The 19,615-nt window shown below is 35.4% G+C and overlaps 1 protein-coding gene across 11 annotated transcripts in view; it reads left to right on the forward strand.

Moving 5' to 3' along the window:
* Positions 1-19,615, forward strand: part of PPFIA2 (PTPRF interacting protein alpha 2) — a 493,640-nt gene that overhangs the window by 348,767 nt on the left and 125,258 nt on the right. For all 11 annotated transcript variants that reach the window (XM_059402392.1, XM_059402391.1, XM_059402394.1 and 8 more), the window contains one exon: positions 14,416-14,637. In XM_059402392.1, the coding sequence (XP_059258375.1) occupies positions 14,416-14,637 (222 nt within the window). The remainder of the gene's footprint in view (positions 1-14,415; positions 14,638-19,615) is intronic.

Below are 19,615 nucleotides of genomic sequence, written 5' to 3' on the forward strand. Positions count from 1 at the left end.
GGATTTTATTTATTTATTTGACAGGGAAGCACAAGCAGGAGGAGCGGCAGGCAAAGGGTGAGGAAGAAGCAAGGCTTCCTGCTGAGCAGGGGAGCCCCAATACAGGACTCAATCTCAGGACCCTGGGATCATGACCTGGGCCAAAGGCAGTTGGTTAACTGACTGAAGCACCCAGGTGCCCCTTCTTCCTGACTTCTTAATGTTGGAGTGACCCAGGTCTCAGTCCCAGTTTCTTCTCTCAATGATTGCCATCAGTCTCATAGTCTTAACTAGTATCCATAAGCTAATTATTTACAAAACTTTAATTCTACTTCAGACTCTACAACCAAATATATTTATCCAGCAGCCTACTGAACATCTCCACTTGTACATCTAAAAGATATTGCACACTTAAAATGTTCAAAATTTACCTTTTGTATCCCCAAACCCCCCAAAATTGTCTGCATCTTCCCCATCTCAGATGATGGAAGCTTTGCCTTTCCAGTTGCTCAAGGTGAAGAATATCAAGTCATCCTCAAGTCCTCCCTATGTTTCACACCCCACATCAAGTTGTAAAGAAATTAGATTTGTCCTGCCTTCAAAATGTTTCTAAGATCTGATCACTTGTTACCATCTGCCTTTAATCACCACACAACCATTATCAACCATCTCTTACCTGGACTATTGTAATTATTTCCTGGCCACTCTCTCTGCTTCTCCAGTGTACCTTCTACAGTCTGTTTTCAACATGATTTTATTTCTTACTTCTTATGTATTGCCCAAGACTTCAATATTCAATACAATGTTCAAGACCTCAATACACTACAGAGTAGCATGGGTCAAAATGGCATACTTGATTTTATATAGTCTAGTAGACCTCTCTTAGGACCATTCTTGCTCTGCCTGAATTATCCAACCCCCCCTAAAATTTAATCAGGTCAAGAGCACCAGTTTGTTTTGTTTTTGTTTTTAACATTTTGTGAAAAGAGAAATAGAAAATGTCATAAGGTAACCAGTGAGCAATGATTTTTTTTTAAATTGTCATTGCCACTTTTGAATTTCCAAAATATCACTTTTAAAAATGGGTGGCCCCTCAAAATCAAATGCTATCCATATACCATTGCAATAGCCCACTGACATACAGGGTAAATGAAATCATTCCATCCCAGTTGTTGACCTGGTTTGGAGTTCCACCAGCAGTAGTGACATCCCATGGCAGACTGCTTCTTCAGGGAGGATTTCTCCTTCATCAGGTGACACCACTTTGAGGCTTATTTTCATACCTAGATTCCCAAATTTATCAAGATGACTACACCAGGAAGGTCTTCCACACTCAGCTATACTCTGAGCTAGAACCATAACTGATATTGGGCGTTGGACTCAGATCCCAGTGCATATTATACTTCCCACATGGTAGGTTCTTCTCATGAGTTCTTGGAAATCTTTCTGATCCAGTCAGTTGTCTTATTTCATAGGATAGTTGGGAAAAACACTGAACTTCAGAAATGAAAGGAAAGCAGTCTTGTTTTTCCTTTCTCTCCTGAGGTTTCCTGGTAATTATGCAAATTACCCTCCTGTTATCCTCTCTTACATCAAGAGACACTGGAAGAGACTGTCAAGGTTTCATTAAATCTTCTTCTAGGGCAGGGGTACCTATTTGCCTTATATTTACATATCTAAAAGGAGTGCTGAGTGATTTTTCCGGAAAGAAAAAAGATCTTCTCCAATGTTATTTCTTTATTCTATAGCTGAACAAAGAAGGAATTCAAGATTTTTGGTCATAAGCAAAATGAAAAACAAAAAATCAGCTAGTTATATTTTATAACTATTTAGATCATTTAGGAATTTTTTTTAAATATTTTATTTATTTATTTGACAGACAGAGATCACAAGTAGGCAGAGAGGCAGGCAGAGAGAGAGGGAGAAGCAGACTCCCCACCCAGCAGAGAGCCCCATGTGGGGCTCCATCCCAGGATCCTGGGATCATGACCTGAGCCTAAGGCAGAGGCTTTAACCCACTGAGCCACCCAGGTGCTCCAGATCATTTAGGAATTTTATAGATGAATCATATCATAATATAGGAAATAGCTACTTCTTTTATTTCTGAGTGTTATTAATATCAGTCATGGGAATATTGAATAGAAATTCCTCATGTTTCATCTAGATTCAAGACACTACAAAATGAAGTATATTTCAGTCAAGCCACATATACCAGATATAGTGAATGAATTGTATTCTAGTTTAAAGATTTTGAGAATATTAGAACTTCAGAGTAACAGATAGTCCTCAGATTAAAATATTCTTGCTTTCAAATTTGGTGGAAATTAAACATGGTTTAGAAGGTCTCAGAAAATAATAAATATATTTTATACTTATTAATAAAACACAATCACATTGAACTAAAGAACTGACAAGTGAAAGCTCATCAGCTAGATACTTTAATTAAATAATATTTCTAAGTATTTACTGTGTCATAATGACTTTGCAAATCTCAGTGTTGAATAATAGTCATTAATGGGGAAGTAACTATAAGAAATCATCTGTATAGAAATTTCTGTCTAGAAATCTAGAATTTTTCCAAATAAGGCAATATTTGGCAAGCTCTATTACAGAGATGTATTTCTTTCCATCTTTCAAAAATAAGAAATAGTTGCCTTTCCATTTGAAATATCAAATATATTTTAAAATAATTAGTTGATACTAGGATAAAGAATACTAATTTCTTGGATCTATTGTATCTTTTATTATAATCATTTCACATTTGATTATTTTATTACTTTAAATTCTTTGCCTCATTATGCCAGACAATTTTTCAGGTTTGATGATGAGATTGAATACAGTAATTAGTAAAGTACCTGGATAATATTGATCTGTGGTTCTTAACCTCAACTAAACATATAATTACATAGGGAGACTTAAAAACAATTATATACCTGGACCCCACTCTTAGATATGGTTTAGAGTGAGAACCATTTTTATTGAAGTCTAATTAACATATAGTGTTACATTAGTTTCAGATGTATAATATAATGACTTAACAATTTTATACATTACTCACTGCTCTTGATCTCCTTTATCTATTTTACTCTTCTCAGCCACCCATCTCCCCTCTGGCAACCACCAATTTGTTTTCTCTACTTAATTCCCTTCTTTGTTCATTTGTTTCTTAAATTCCACATATGAATGAAATCACATGGTATTTGTCTTTCTCTGCCTGACTTATTTCACTTAGTCTTATATGCTGTAGGTTCATCCATGTTGTTGCTAATGGCAAGATCTCTTTCTTTTTTTTATGCCTGAGTGTGTGTGTGTGAGTGTGTGTGTGTGTGTGCATAAATACACATACCAGTCTTCTTTTTGTCATCCCATTGTGTTTGTATGTGTGTGTATCACATCTTTTTTTTTTCCTTTAGAGAGAGTGTGGAGGCTGGGGAAGATGAAGGGATAGAAAGGGTCAGAGGGATAGGGATAGGGAGAGAGAGAGAGAATCCTGGCTTCATGCTCAGTGTGGAGCCTGGCACAGGGCTTGATCTCACAACCTTGAGATTATTACTCAAGCGGAAATCAAGAGTTGGATGCTTAACTGAGCCACCCGGGCACCCGAGTGCCCTTATACCACATCATCTTTACTCATTTATCTATTTTGCTGTGGTAAATTATGCTGCAATAAACAAAGGGTATATATATATATATATGTATATATGTATATATGTATATATATGTATGGTAAGTCTATTTTTGATTTTTTGAGAAACTTCTATACTATTTTCCACAGTGGCTAAACCAATTCACATTCCCACTAATAGTACATGAGGGTTCCTTCTTTTTCACATTCTCACCAACACTTGTTATTTCGTGTGTGTGTGTGTGTTTTATTTTAGCCATTCTGACAGATGTAAAATGATGTCTCATTGTGGTTTTGAGTTGCATTTCTGTCATGATTAGTGATGTTGAGTATTGTTCCATGTGTCTGGTGACGATCTGTATGTATTCCTTGGAAAAACATAGGTTCTCTGCCCATTTTTTAATTGGATTGTGTTTTTAGTGTTGAGTTATATAAGTTCTTTATGTATTTTGCAAATAATCTTCTCCCATTTAGTAGATTGCCTTTCAGTTTGTTTATGGTTTCCTTCACTATACAAAAACCTTTTAGTTTGATGTAGTCTTCATACTTTAATTTTGCTTTAGTCTCTCTTGTCTGAGGTGGCATTATCTCAAAAAATGTTTCTACAGCTAGTATCAAGGAAATTACAGCCTATTTTTTCTTCTAAGAGTTTTATGTGTATCACATTTTGTGTGGAATCCACTTTATATTTTTATTCAACTCTCCTAAGGATTAAAATGTGTAGTCATAGTTGAGAATAACTGATACAGAGTACAGATATTGTTATATCTGCTTTGTTCTAGGTTCTAGATTTGCAGGGCTTGTAAATAGGTGATTTGTATAAAATTAAACAGAATTAAAGAGTCATTGTGGAATTAGAAATAATAGCTGTGAATTCTGTGCTGGAGAATTTCAGAACAAAGACAAAATATGGTTATTTGTAGGATAAGATTGAAATATGAAGTCAGATCTGATTTGTGATAGCTAAAATGCAATGTGGAAATTAATACAGACAATCTAGGCAGACCCAAAATGTCCAAAATCATAGCCTTGAGGCCTTTGGACTCCTCAGCATTTAAATACTTTTTGGTTCTTATGAATTTTATTAATGGTTTGGTGGCTTGATTTGGGTTACTCTTTTTTCCTATATTTTGTTACTTTCAGGTAGGCATCTTCATATTCTGAGCACCCAGTCTAGTATCTGGCATATGACAGAGGCTAAACAGATAGTAGAGTTTTAGTGCTGAAGTGAATGGATAAATGAAATACAAGTAGAGATTGAATAAATTGATAAATGAAACAGTGAATGAATAAAAGTAAGCAGAGAGGGAGAAAGAGAGAGAGAATAAACAAAAGAAAGAATGGAATGGGACACTGGACTACTTGGGTTCCTGTTTGAACCTTATTATTTTCTAGTAGTGTGACCTTAAGTAAAATACCTATGTTCCTTGCTTCAATTTCCTTTTCTGTTACAATAGTTTGTTATAGGGATTAAAAGTTTATGCACATCATGTACTTGGAATAGTGCCTAGTACATAGTCAGAACTTAAATGTTAGTGAAGTGGAGTAATTATTACAAACCTGTGCCTGGAGCCAGAAATCTTACCAGCTGTATGTCTGGGGTAAGTAAGTACCCAATAAATGATAGCTATTATTATTAGTTGTCATTATTCTAATGGAAGATACAGTCTTATCTGAGGATCTGGAGGCAAATCCAAATTTGAGAATTTGAAGTAAGATGAGGAGTATAATGATCTCTTAAAATGAAAGGAAATAGTATTTGCTAGGGCCTCAGATTGGCTGAAGTCTTCCAGAGTCCCTCCCTGAATCAGTGGTTGGTCTAAGATTCACTCATAGAGTTCACAAAGAAACTTCACAATTGATTTGTAGAATTCCTGATTAATTAGGTCTTTATTCTGTTACCTTTTTCGCCCTAATGTTGCTGACTCACATAAGAAATTTCCAATGAACTATCAGCTCTAGTTATTTATCTCCTTATTATTTTTGTGCTTATGAAAGTTTTCCCTGTCTGATTTGTGTTATTTCTTTATTTTTGGTTCTATATTTCAATAACACTACATTCTCTTCTCACAGAATGAAATGTTTTATAAAATTTTGCCATTTTATAGATTCTGTCCAATCCTCCACAGAATTATTGAAGCTAGATTATTTACATTATGATTGCAAATCTTGTGTAACTTTTTTGACCAATCAATAATTTATCTCTAACCAGGGGCATCTGGGTGGCTCAGTTTTTTAAGTGTCTGACTTCAGCTCAGGTCGTGGTCCCAGGGTCCTGGGATTGAGCCCACATCAGGCTCCCAGCTTGGTGGGGAGCCCACTTCTCCCTCTGCCTGGTGCTCCCCTGCTTGTTTGTGCTCTCTCTCTCTCTCTCTCTCTCTCTGTCAAATGAATAAATAAAATCTTTAAAAATATATAAAAATAATTTATCTCTAACATAATATTCATAGAACTATTTTAAAAAATAGAATGGAAGGGCTTGGTGTGCCCTCTTAAATGCTGATGAGTTTTAAGTGTATCTGTGCCTTTAACATCTGGATTTTATTAATTGTAAGATAAATTCCTACCTTATTATTTTCTCTAGAGAGATTAATAAGCCATGAGAAGTAAAATGCATAAGAGAAAAAGATCTTGAAATTCCTCACGAGAGAATCTAGCATTTATGTTTTAGATGTGAAAAACGTGGGAAAGCATATGTCAAAATGTACAAATCAAGTGTAGAATTATGTTCATGATAAAGTAAGTTATCAGCTTCCATAGCAGCTACAGTTAAGAATACTGTATTGTTGGGATGCCTGGGTGGCTCAGTTGGTTGGACAACTGCCTTCGGCTCAGGTCATGATCCCGGAGTCCCGAGATCGAGTCCCGCATCGGGCTCCCAGCTCCACGGGGAGTCTGCTTCTCTCTCTGCCCTTCTCCTCACTCATGCTCTCTCTCCCTGTCTCTCTCTCAAATAAATAAATAAAATCTTTTAAAAAAAAAGAATACTGTATTGTTTATTTGAAATTTGATAAGAGATCTTAAATGTTGTCACTACAAAAAGAAGTGATAATTATGTGAGGTAATGGATGCATGTTAACTACCTTATTGTGGTGATCACAATATACACGTGTAACAATTTATCATGTTGTGTATCTTATGCTTACACAATATTATATATCAGATATATCTCAATGAATCTGAGGGAGATTATCAGCTGTCAAATATAATAGCTTCTTAGGGCAGGGGGAGGTCAATCAAGTATTCATTCTGCATAAGCAGTGTCCATCTACCTCTAAAATCTTATAATTAACATAGCTCCTAAATCCTCTGGAATACCTTATCAAGAAATAGCTGTCCAAATGGAACTTAATTATTAAGTCATACTAATATAGCAATTTAAGTGCCCTCTTTCTGTACGTCCAACAGGCATTATCTTACCACTTTAAAGAAACATGAAAATCATTCACTGATATGTTCGTGGAGTAGAAAGGCAATGTGTAACCACTAAATATGCTCAAAATCAGCAGTAACCATTAAAGTACCATAAAATGCAGAGTGAAAATGGGCACATTAGAAATTTAACTAGACTACTGTTTTTAAAAGACATGTTACAGTATTTTTTAAATAAATACTAGAGCTTGAAGTAGGATGGAGAATATTAATGATGAAGTCATTTTATTGAGGATTATCAAATACAAAGAGAGACCCATATTTCTAGCATTTACTTGGTAGAAAATGGAAGAACATGTTTAAATTTCTGGCTTTATCTCAAGATTATCTTTAGAAGCGGTTAGCCTGTGATACGGTAGGGCTTCTGGGACTTCATAAATTTCATTTGGTCTTATGTAGAATGTGTATTTCTACCACTTTTTAAATCTTAATGTGCGTTTATAATAATGGTTTCCTTAGTTTACATCAGATTGTTCTACCCTAAAGATAATTCATCTATATTATGCCTTAGAATAGGGCAAAAAAGGACTCAGTTCTATTTTATATTTACTTTTTATGAAAACATTTTTTTCATGAGCTTTGTGCATGATGGCTGAAAATATTGTCTCCATATTTTATTTCTTTTTGAATCCTTACTGTTTTTCCTAAAACTCATCTTACTCATTAATGGAAACTTTCATTCATTCACTCATTCATTCATGCATTCATTTAACAAATCTGTTTTTGTGGAAGATGCTCTAAGTCACCAGAGACACAAGTAATCATTTATTCAGTTAACAAACATCTATCTCATAACCATCATGTGTCAGGCATCATTCTAGGTATTTGTGACACACAAAAAGAAAGCATAAAGGCTCTTTCCCGGCTGAAGCTTATGACCTAGCAATTTGGAGGAGGTTAGCAGATAATAAACAATAAATTTACCTAAGTAAATCTTCTAGTATATCATAAAATGATATTGAAGAAAAGAAAAAGTAGAGAAATGAAGAAAAATCAGGAGTCTTGGGGAGACATGGAGGTAGGAGTAGTTTGCCCTTTTAAATAAAGTGGTCAAGGTTGGCTCCATTGAAGCAGTTGAGGGTGTTAGCCATGTGGAATATTAGTGAAGAATTTCAGTCAGTAAAAAAAAAAACTCAAGCCAAGGCTGCAATATGGGAGAGTGGTTGACTTAGAGGAGCAGCGAGGTTGCCCATGTAGCTAAAGCAAGAGAACAAGTGTGAGAAAAGTAGGAGAGAGGTCAGGGAGGGCAGGGCTTGGAGGGGGGTGGGCAGGGGAGTAGAAAGTGGGGAGCTGTGGTTATTTTTTGTTATATTTTTGTTTTTGTACTGGGTAGGATGGAAAAGGATTGGAGTGTTTTGAGCAGAGGAATGACTTGGTGTAACATGATTACCATGTAACAAGATTACCATGGATCATTCTGGTTCTTTTAAAAAGGAAAGTAAGAGGACAAGGTTATAAACAAAGAGACCAGTTAGAAGATTGTTACAGTAATTCAAGTGGGAGTAGATGACCCAGACATCATGTATTGAACAAGAAAATCCAGCTACAAACCCCAGATGAGTATTGGTAAAGAGGATGCTAAAGATCATGCCAGTGCCAATCACCAGAAGTAGGAGCCTATATATCTTGGCCTTTTAAGGGTTCTTTTAAGGGTTCAGGAGTTGTCAAAAAGGATTAGATGCACAGGCGTTCCTTGACACACAAAGAGGTCATGGAAATGGGTCCAATTCAGATATGTCAAAAGGGAGTGTTTAGTATAAGATGTCACATTCAGTATTGGGGGTAAGTTTATATGAGGGGAATTGATTAGGCAAATAAAACATTGAGCCAGGACCGAAAAAAGAACATGCCTTGTGTTAATATGGTAGATGAAACAGAAAAATCACAGGTTGGGAGACACAAGTGGGTTTAGGATTTTCTAGGGGACCAGTGTAGCTAGAATGGAATAGACTATAGCAAAAGATGGGAGTAGGCATAGATAGACAGATAATGTGGGTTCTTGCAATGATATGGGTTTTTTTAAGATTTTATTTATTTGTCAGAGAGAGAACAAGTGCAAGCAGGGGGAGCAGCAGGCAGAGGGAGAAGCAGGCTCCCCACTGAGCAAGGAGTGATGGGGGCACTTGATCCCAGGACCCCAGGATCATGACCTGAGGCAAAGACAGACACTTAACTGATGGAGCCACCCAGGTGTCCCTGATATGGGTTTTTGAGATCATCATAAGACCTTGGCTTTTACTTTTTTTTTGTCTGCCTTCTCCCCCACTAATTCTTCCCCCTGCGTGTTCTCTTTCTCTCTCTCTCTCTCTCTCTCGTGCTCTCTCTCAAATAAATAAATAAATCATTAAAAGAAAACAATGATAAAATTCAAAGAGTACCAAAAATATTATCTTCTCTCTGCCCCATATCATAAATACCTAGGCAAAACCTAACTATTTACAAGTCATGTAACTGACAAAGGACTTGTATCCAAAATATCTATTTATATAAAATTCTTATAACTCATCAATAAAAAGACAACTCAATTAGCAAATGAGTAAAGAATTTGAATAGACATTTCTCCAAAGAAGATATATAAAGGCCAATAGGCACATGAAAAGATGCTCCTCATCATTAGCCATTAGGAAGTGCAAACAAAATGACAAGGAGATACCACTACATACACACTAGAGTAGTGTAATTAAGGAGGTCATGTGATGTGGTGAGCACTGTGTGTTATATGCAACTGATGAGTTACTGAACACTACATCTGAAACTAATATAGTATATGTTGGCTAATTGAATTTAATTAAAAATTTTTTTAAACTTAAAAAGGAAGTAATGAGTTTGGTGAGAATATGAGAAATTTGAAGTTACATCATTTCTCCTGGGAATGTACAGTGGTGTAGTAAGTTTGGGAAATAGTACTTCAAAATGTTAACATAGAATTACCATATGTACCATATGATCCAGCTATTTTACTCCTAGGAATTTATCCAGAGAATACAAAACATATATCCACACAAAGACTTGTACCCAAATTTTCATAACAGCATATTTTCAGTAGCCAAAAGGTAAAAACAGGCTAATGTCTATTACCATATGAATATATAAATAACAGGTAGTATATCCACATGGTGGAGTACTATGCAGCAATAAAAGAAACTGGTAATTTGCTATAGCATGAATGGATCTCAGAAACATTATGCTCAGTGAACAAAAGGATATTTACTCTGATTCAGTTTATGTGAAAGGTACCAAATAGGCAGGTTTATACTGGCAGAAAGTAGTTAAGTGCTAAGTGGCATCTAAGGCTAGAACTGGGGATCAGCTGCAAGTGATTGCTAATGGGTAAGGACTTTCTATTTGGGGTGATGAAAATGGTCTCCAAGTTAGACAATGTGGATGGTACAACTTCTTAGTCAGCAAACACTGTTGACATTTATACTTTAAATGGATGGATTTTATGGATACAAATCATATCTCAATAAAGCTATTTAAAATAACCACAGAGTTTTCTTTTAATTCAATAATTTGTCATTTCAGTTCAAATCTCACAATTTATTTTAAAGATAAGTCTACATAGGGGCGCCTAGGTGGCTCAGTGGGTTGAGCCGCTGCTTTTGGCTCAGCTCATGATTTCAGAGTCCTGGGATTGAGCCCCGCATCCGGCTCTCTGCTCAGCAGGGAGCCTGCTTCCTCCTCTATCTCTGCCTGCCTCTCTGCCTACTTGTGATCTCTGTCTGTCAAATAAATAAATAAAATCTTTAAAAAAATAAAAAAAATTTTAAAAAATGATAAGTCTATATAACAATGATTTGGAACAAAAGTTATATTATTTCTCTAAGATATAAATCATAGTTTTTATATGACCTTTTACTCTGAAATTATGAAAATATATATTAAGCTCACCATAAAATGTATTTAAGGAGGTTTGCATAGATGAAATATTACACATTTTTTAAGCATAAATTATTTATAAACACTTCGGAAAAAACTGAGGTTTCAAAATCTTTCCTATGGGTAGTCCCAGATTTTGTTGTAGTGTATACATCTGTTGCTAAAGGAATTAAAAAGGTTAACATTTTATGTGTTTTATTTTAGTTGCCTGATTACTGTTTATATTTAATTAAATTTTTCTTACCTTGAGCCCATTAAAAATATGCAATTTTTTAAACAAGATTTTAATGGACCTCAGGTGCACAGAATTGGAATAATCATTTTTCTAATTAGAAAATTAACATGAATCAGTTGACTGACAAATATTTGTTGAATCTCTGTGTGCATATATAGTATATTCAGTACACACACACACACACACACACCCCATTCCTGGTACTTGTCTATACCATACAGCATGTATAAGTATATCCTGTTGATTTACATGTTCCAAGTAAAGGTAATATGGTAAAGGTTTGATGAACTGAACTAGGAATTCAAAGTCTTGCCTTTAAATTCAAATCCTGTATGTGATTACCTGAGTCTCACTTTCTCTCAAGCTCTTTAGGGCTCTAGAATCCTAAATGTATTTTTTTTCAGTTATATAAAATATTTTCTAAAAGCAAAAGGTTGTTTCTAGTGATTTTTGTAGTTTCTATTGTTTTTCTATTTCTATTGTATTTCTATTGTTGACTAGAGAAGCTCATTCATGCATGAAAGTCGTTCATGCAAGGAGGTAGAAGTTCTAGTAAAGCTTAAGTTTGCTTGTTACTTGAGAGTAGTATACAGACTTCAAAGGTATTTTCTATTGTGAAAAAAACAAACAAACCCTGTCATATTGTACCTCAGTAATACCAAATTTGGCTATAACTGACTGGCAATTGGCTTTGGCCTTCTTTTCTTAAGATCTTCTATATTTATTTGAGAGAGAGAGAGAGAAAGCGGTAGAGGGAGAAGAACCCTTCCTGGAGCAGGAGCCCAGTGTGGGGCTTAATCCCAGGACCCCAGGATCATGACCTGAGCCAAAGGCAGATGGTCAACCAGCTGAGCCACCCAGACACCCCTGGCTCTATCCTTCTTCCCTAAACCAGTTCTTAATCGCTGCCTAATGATTGTAAACTTGCTTTTCTCAGTTCAATGTACAGATAGTTGTGTCGTGTGTAAAGGTCACTATCAGTATTTTTAGATTTTATGCCCATAAAAATTGTTGGTTTTTCTTTAGTTAGTTTTTCGTTAGCTTCACAGTTCCTCTACTTTGTATGTGGCGTTGCATGCCTCAGGGGCAGGTATAACTTTGGAAAGAATTCTTACTTCTGATCCCCAGCAAGCAGCCATCTATCTCAGCAGTGGGGGGAATAGAGACGCCGAGGGAGTATTTGGATCTCAGCAGCATCTCTGACATTTCTACATGTTCGCAACACCTCTTACTTGTTTTATTAGATTATTAGATGTTCAGTGTCTGCAATATGAGAGTTCAGCAATATCTTCAAGGTATTAGGTCTGTCGATCTGGCATCTTTAGATACCGTCTTAAGACTCACTCCATCTTTTCTGCTATTTTAATTTAAATTTTCCAGGCTGTTTCTCCATGTGGTCGTTATTGAACTTTTTAAACACTGCTTGCCATTTGTCTGCATTCCCTTTCTCTCTGTATTCTCTTTCTCACTGTTTTTATGGTGTTTTCTGTTCTCCCTCTTTTCTCTTGCAGTCAGTCAGTTTTGCTCTAGTATGTCATTTGCATTCTTACAAGTTATGAGCTAGGCAAAATTGCACAATAAAAAACACCGGGCTTGTGGAAGAATAGAGATTTGTGTCACAACTTTATCAATGACATAAAACAAAGAGGTAGAAAACTAATAAAAATGTAACACAGTTTTATAGATAAAATAGAATTTCATAAATACTATAAATATGACTTTTTACTTGGAAAAAGACCTGAAAATTGGGTGTTGGATGTGTTTTAAGGTTCGTGCATTATGTGAAGTGGTGGAAAGAAGAGTATCTGAAATAAGACAGAAAATTATAACACGGTGGGTGTGGTTTGACTCAAAGCATGCGGTGCACTGAGGTAATGTTAGATGTTGGAGGAACCTGCGTGTGTTCATTTTGTGTATTCCTGCACAGGAACTGAGGTTCAGTTGGTTATGGGTTTCTGGGATTAGCCACTGATTCTCAGGAGTGAATAGTGCATAAGAAAACACAAAATTTAGAACACAGCATAACATATTGAGCTGTTGAATCATTATGTTGTACGCCTGAAACTAATGTAACATTGCTTGTCAGCTATACTTCAGTTCATTGAAAACTATACTTGAGTTCATTGAAAAAAGAAAACACAAAATTTGTATAATTTTCAATTTGTTTCTTGTATCTGTTGTGTTAAATCAGACTCGTGTTTTCCAAACAAGCACTCCAGCAAACGTAACTACTTTCTTTGCTTTCGCTCGTCTTATTTTTTTTATGTTTATCTTTTTTTAATTTGGCATTTGTTATTTGCATTTAGATTAAAGCAAAGCGCATCAGCATTTTCTTATTTTGACTTAGTTGTGCCCTTTTTCTTTTAGTGCTGTTTCTCCCCAGTTGTTGCACTATCTTTACCACAAAGCTTCTCCAGTGCCGCCAGGCTGTAGGACATGCTTCTGAAAACATGGGTCACCCTGTTTCTAGGCAGCAAGGGGAGAAATCAGGCTCAAAAGTATTTAATCCTTTTAAGCCTCCTTCCTGTGTGTTGTGTGCATTCAGGACTTTTATATTCTTAGCAATACAGAAATCAAGGCTGTTTTACGTTATACTTTTATTCCAGCTAGGTCAGATTCACACTGGAAATAACCTTCTTTAAAAGGAAAATGTGTGTAAGTTCTTTTTCTGAGTGTCATTGAAAATAAAACTTGCAAATGCACACAGAATCTTGAATAAAAATATTGCAGTTTCTGTTTTTTTCTTATTACTTAGTAATAATATACTGTTTATGTAAGTATAATGTTGTTTATAATAAATTCTGAATATAATTGATAAAATAATTGCCATTTATTAAATGTTTAGGATACACCAGTGTTTTGTGCTAAGTTAATATATATAATGCAATACGTATATCTATATGTGTATATTATATGTCAATGTATAATATAAATTAATATAATACAATTAATATAAGTGTATATGATGTCAATATATTATTTATTAATATAATAGTAGAATATAAATTAATTAATATATATTATACATATTATATATACAGCTTCCAGCTCAAATGCATCTGCTAACCTATTTGAAAATTATGGATCTACCTTTATATTTAATGACAATTAAGAGTTTTCTTAGAAACTTAGTTTTTCTTCAGAACTAGTTAGAGTTCTTGTTTCTCAGTCTGAAAGGTCTATCAGTTTCATTTCTTTAAGTTCATGAATTTTAAATTAAAGATGTAGAATATCCTAAGTGCCATTTCTTTCTCATTTCCTGCAGCGTTTATCCAATGGCTCTATAGACTCAACTGATGAAACTAGTCAAATAGTCGAACTACAAGAATTGCTTGAAAAGCAAAACTATGAAATGGCTCAAATGAAAGAACGGTTAGCAGCCCTTTCTTCCCGAGTGGGGGAGGTGGAACAGGAAGCAGAGACAGCAAGAAAGGATCTCATTAAAACAGAAGAAATGAACACTAAATATCAAAGGGACATTAGGGAGGTAAGTGATTCATAACACTTTCAGCCTTTGCCTTCTGAATGCTGCTTCTAAGAAGCTTTCTCCAAATCTCCTCTAATGGCATATAATCTTTACATCTTCTCAGGAGACTATAATTTGGGATGCATTATCTTAGTTTCAAAAGGTGTCCACAAAAGCAAAAATAGTTTACTTCATCAACCTTTAAATGTGTATGAAAAGAAAATTTGGTATCAAGTCACAGACAGGGTTACTTTTTCATTACAAACTTCTACAGTTTGTAATGAATTTTTGCATTTTTAAGCTGCTGATTTTACATAATTTTAGACATGGGTATGAATAATGAATTGCTACACTCTTAGCATATGGGAATACTCAAAATCACTACTTTAAATTTTCCCTCTTTTATTTTGGTGTTGTGTCTGTGAGTGTGAATGTATCTGTGTGAATGTGAGGAACCTTTCTTTCTCTAAATCTTTGATCCTTCCAAGATATAACATCACTTCATCTGTTTAATAGAGTACTTGAAAATTACTGCAAAAAGGTACAAGATGTTTTATTTGTAACAGTGCCTAATCACCTTACCAGCTGAGGTGAAATATTTAGAATCTTTCACTTTTCACTTTATTCAATTAAAAAGAAAATTATCTGTATTTGTGGAAATTTTATTTGGTGACCTTTCACCTTTTTCATTTTTACATATTCTTTTAAATTACATATTTTTTATCTTGTAAAATATTTTTCTATATAATTAACTAGTTGTTATTAGATTTGACTCTACTGCATGTATTCAGTTCTTTTCTTCCCATTCCCTCTTGAGCACACTTTACATTCTTTGCCTCTAACATCTCATCAGAACTGTTCTTAACAAAGTCATTGCTAACTTCCACATTGTTGAACTCTGCACTGGATCCAGTTATCACTCCCTGTAGTAATTCTTCACTTGACTAAAAGCACCCTCTACTCTTCTGATTTCCATCCATCTTTACTTTCTACCCTCATCTCAGGCTCCTTCGTTGGTTCTCCTTCTCCCTAGACTTGCAGTGCCTTCTCTTCTCAATCTACCTTCACTCCCCTGCTATGTTCATGCAGTCTTATGGCTCCAAAAACCACCCACTGCCTTATGACTCTCAATTTATATCTCCAGCATATCTTATATCCTGATTGCCTGATGCCTGGAAAATTAACATATTCAAGACTATTTTCCTGTTATCCTCCCACCCCAAAGAAACCAGACTTTCCTGTAGTCTTAAACTTCCCAGTTGTCCCTAAGGCTATTATCATTAAAGCAGACTTGAAGTCTTACACTTCCCAGGTGTCCCTAAGGCCATTATCGTTATCTGGATCAAAAGCCTTGGAGCTTGTCCTTGGTACCTCTGTTTCACTCACACTGCATTTGATTCAGCCATAAAACCATTATTTCCAGCTTCAACATATATCAGTAATGTGACCTCTTCTCACAGTCTTCATGGCTCTTCCTTATTCCACACAACCACCATCTCTCACTGGATTATTACAATATTCTCGTGACTGGTCCTCCTTCTGCTTTTGACCCACTTCAGTCTACTCAACATGGCAGCCTGAGTGATCTGTTACACTGTAAGTCAGCTCAAGTTAATTTTCTGCTTCAGTGACCATTACCCTACTTACAACAAAACCAAAGTCCTTGCAGTGGCTTACAAGCCATGTATGATCCCACTACCACCTTTCTGACCTCTTTGAAATTATCTCCTACTTTTTCATTTTAGCCCATTCTGTTCAGTCAAGATGGCCTCTTAAAGTAGCCATATCTATACTGTTGCATTTTCTTTTCCTTCTTCCTTTGCTCAAATGTTTTCTTCTCAGTGAAGTGTTCCCTAACTTTGTTATTTGCACATATACACTCTCCCTCTTCTTTCATTTTCTTTGTTTTATCTCACAGCCCTTACTGCCATCTGACATAGTATGTACTTTACTGATTACTTGTTTGTCATATACCTCCCTTTTCACTGTGCATAAAGATTCATAAGGGCTGGGATTTTTTGTTTTGTTTTGTTTGCTGCTCTATTTTAATCACCTGCACAACTACTGGGTATATAATAGGCATTCAAAAACTCTTTGTTGATACCCTGGTTTCTCTTCAGATCGCATAAATCTTTCGCCTTTTACAAAAACTCTTTGTTGAGAGAATGGATATTTACAGGTGTTTGATATTAATATCAAATGGCACAGATGAGATTAGACTGTGTACTAAAACAATGTCTACTGTCTCAGAAAAAGATAGGTGATCTATGAAATGGCAGAACTGCTCCACTGCCACACAAATGATGATACTGTGCTCTCTATACCTTTGTATGAATTGATCATCCAAAGATATGTCTGTCATTTTTACTCCTTCCCACAAACCAAAGTTAGAGAATTTATAAAATAGCTGAAGGTTTGCCACTCTTCTATATCCCTGTCTGGAAGCACTAAGATTTCTGGTTAGTAAAGCATCAAGGCTATTTCTTGAGTTCTTGCTCTTTCTGGTTTCTTCTTTGTCTTGGTCCCAGAGATTTAGCTGTTTACCTTCCCTCTAGCACTTCTCTCCTACCTTCTCTCTTCATGTTTATCTAATCCAGTGTCACCAATAGAGCCCCGTATCTCCAGCTCCCCTTTCTTATTGTTTATGTAAAAATAAACCCTTAGTCCTAATAGTCTTTGGATGTAGGTAACAAAGAACTAAGTCAGATGGAAAATATGAATCATATGATGCTGGTGCTCTTTTATGAGGAACATTTCTAGTTGGTAAGGTGTTCTGCTTTCACATGGAATTCATTTATTTATTTATTTGTTTGTTTGTTTGTTTATTTTTATTTCTTTTCAGCGTCACAGTATTCATTGTTTTTGCACCACACCCAGTGCTCCATGCAATCCGTGCCCTCTCTAATACCCACCACCTGGTTCCCCCAACCTCCCACCCCCTGCCCCTTCAAAACCCTCAGATTGTTTTTCAGAGTCCATAGTCTCTCATGGTTCACCTCTCATGAGAACCATTTCCCTCAACTCTCTTCTTTTCTCCATCTCCCCTTGTCCTCCGTGCTATTTGTTATGCTCCACAAATAAGTAAAACCATATGATAATTGACTGGAAGAGATTATGCTGAGTGAAATAAGTCTAGCAGAGAGAGTCAGTTATCACATGGAATTCTTTTAAAATACAATGAGTCTTATCAGCTCTAAAATTTTTATGTAGTTATATTTTGGAAGATATTCATGAGGAAAGAATATCTTTCATCATTCACTTCTCAAGGGTAGTCGCAAACAAATGTTTCAAGAGTCAGGCCAGCAGTATAAATATATGACACATTGGGCAGGAAACATGCAACATAGGAAGTGGTAAAGTTAATGAGACCTGGACAAGGAACCTATACTCCGTCTGCCTTTCTGGATATATCATGTGTAGTGTGTATATGTGTGTGTGGGGGCGGGGGGACACTGTTAAGGCCAAATAGAATATTTCCAAAAGGTTCAGGTCACAGGCCACAAGGCCCTGGTTTGCTGCTAGGAATTTCTTGAGGATCATCCGTGAAAACATTATGGGTGTATTACATTTAATTTCTCTAATCTCTTATATTGCTCCTATCCAGAAGGTACTTGTCATTATCTCCATTTTTCTCAAGTGAGGTAAAGTGACTTGTTAAAGGCATATGCACTGCCTTCCCCAGCACCCCACTCCTTCCAATCCCCCAACATCAGGAAGACACAGAATTAGCCCAGCTTCAAAACTTCTGCTGCTTCCACTGAGCAGCTTCCAAGATGAACAAAACGGAATCAATTGTCAGTGATAACACTAGCATAAAAAATGCAGCTACACTTTAACTGCCCCCAAATAATCAATCTTTTGCTCTTTCTTTCCAATAAGTAATATGTGAAAATCATGTACTTTATAAAGGTATCACTTATACTCAAAACTCCAGCCTCTGCTTTAATTTCCTGACTGATAATGTACTCTTGGGTGATGGACACACAAGATCTACTAGATTGCAGCTTTTTTAGTAGGAGAATAAAAAAGTGATTCTTCTTGGCTACCCCTATAGTGCTGCTAACACTGTATGTATTGTATAAGCAATGCATATTTGTTGAATTAATTAAGGAAAAATAGGAAATAGGAAAAACTGACAATATAATTAAAAATTGAGTGCATTTTCTTTACATGTGAGGACAGCCTAATATATCTAAAATCAATTGTGTAAATATATTTCATTAATGGCTTCAGAATAGATTTTTGACATTATTCTTTGTCAAGAAATATATCTATTTAAAATTTACTTTTGTTTGAAGTTTTCTTTTATTTGCTCCTTAAATTGAATGTGACCTATAAGAGTAAGGGTCTGGATTAAAGCTAAGTATAGTTCACATTATTAGAAAATGTGGATAATCTTATAGCACTTAGCTCTCCACTTTTTTTTTTTTTTAAGATTTTATTTATTTAACAGAGAGAGAGAGAGAAAGAGCACAAGCAGGGGGAGCTACAGAGAGTGAGAGAGGAGGCTCCCCCCCTGAGTCAAAAGCAGGTGCTTAGACAATGGGGCCACCCAGGCACCCCTCGCTCTCCACTTTTTAAACAAGATAGCTACTAATTGGGTATTGGATAATAATATTTAATTAAATATATAGAAATGCAAAGAGTTAGAGTTTTCTGTGATGTATTTAAATGATATATTGTTTTGTGAATTAAACCAGCTTATCTTTCCAACTTCCTATTAAGAGTTCTTTAAAAATTCCTTAGTGATTAAATAAATACATATCAATTTTGTCTTTTCTGTTGTCTGAAACATGGATCTACATTACTGTAGAGCTATATTTATTTGATACAGTAAAATCCATTTTGTACACAAACTTCAGGTCAAGAGATAATTGAATCTTTACACTGTTTTTCTCCTTTTAGGCAGCAGTTTTTAGAGACTAGAAAAAGCTTCCTTTTTTAGAATTTCCAAGTGACATGCAGGGAAAAGATATTTCTCTGACTTGTAAATTCAAAA

The sequence above is a fragment of the Mustela nigripes genome, chromosome 6 (genome assembly GCF_022355385.1).
Source record: "Mustela nigripes isolate SB6536 chromosome 6, MUSNIG.SB6536, whole genome shotgun sequence".
In the NCBI taxonomy this organism is placed as follows: Eukaryota; Metazoa; Chordata; class Mammalia; order Carnivora; family Mustelidae; genus Mustela; species Mustela nigripes.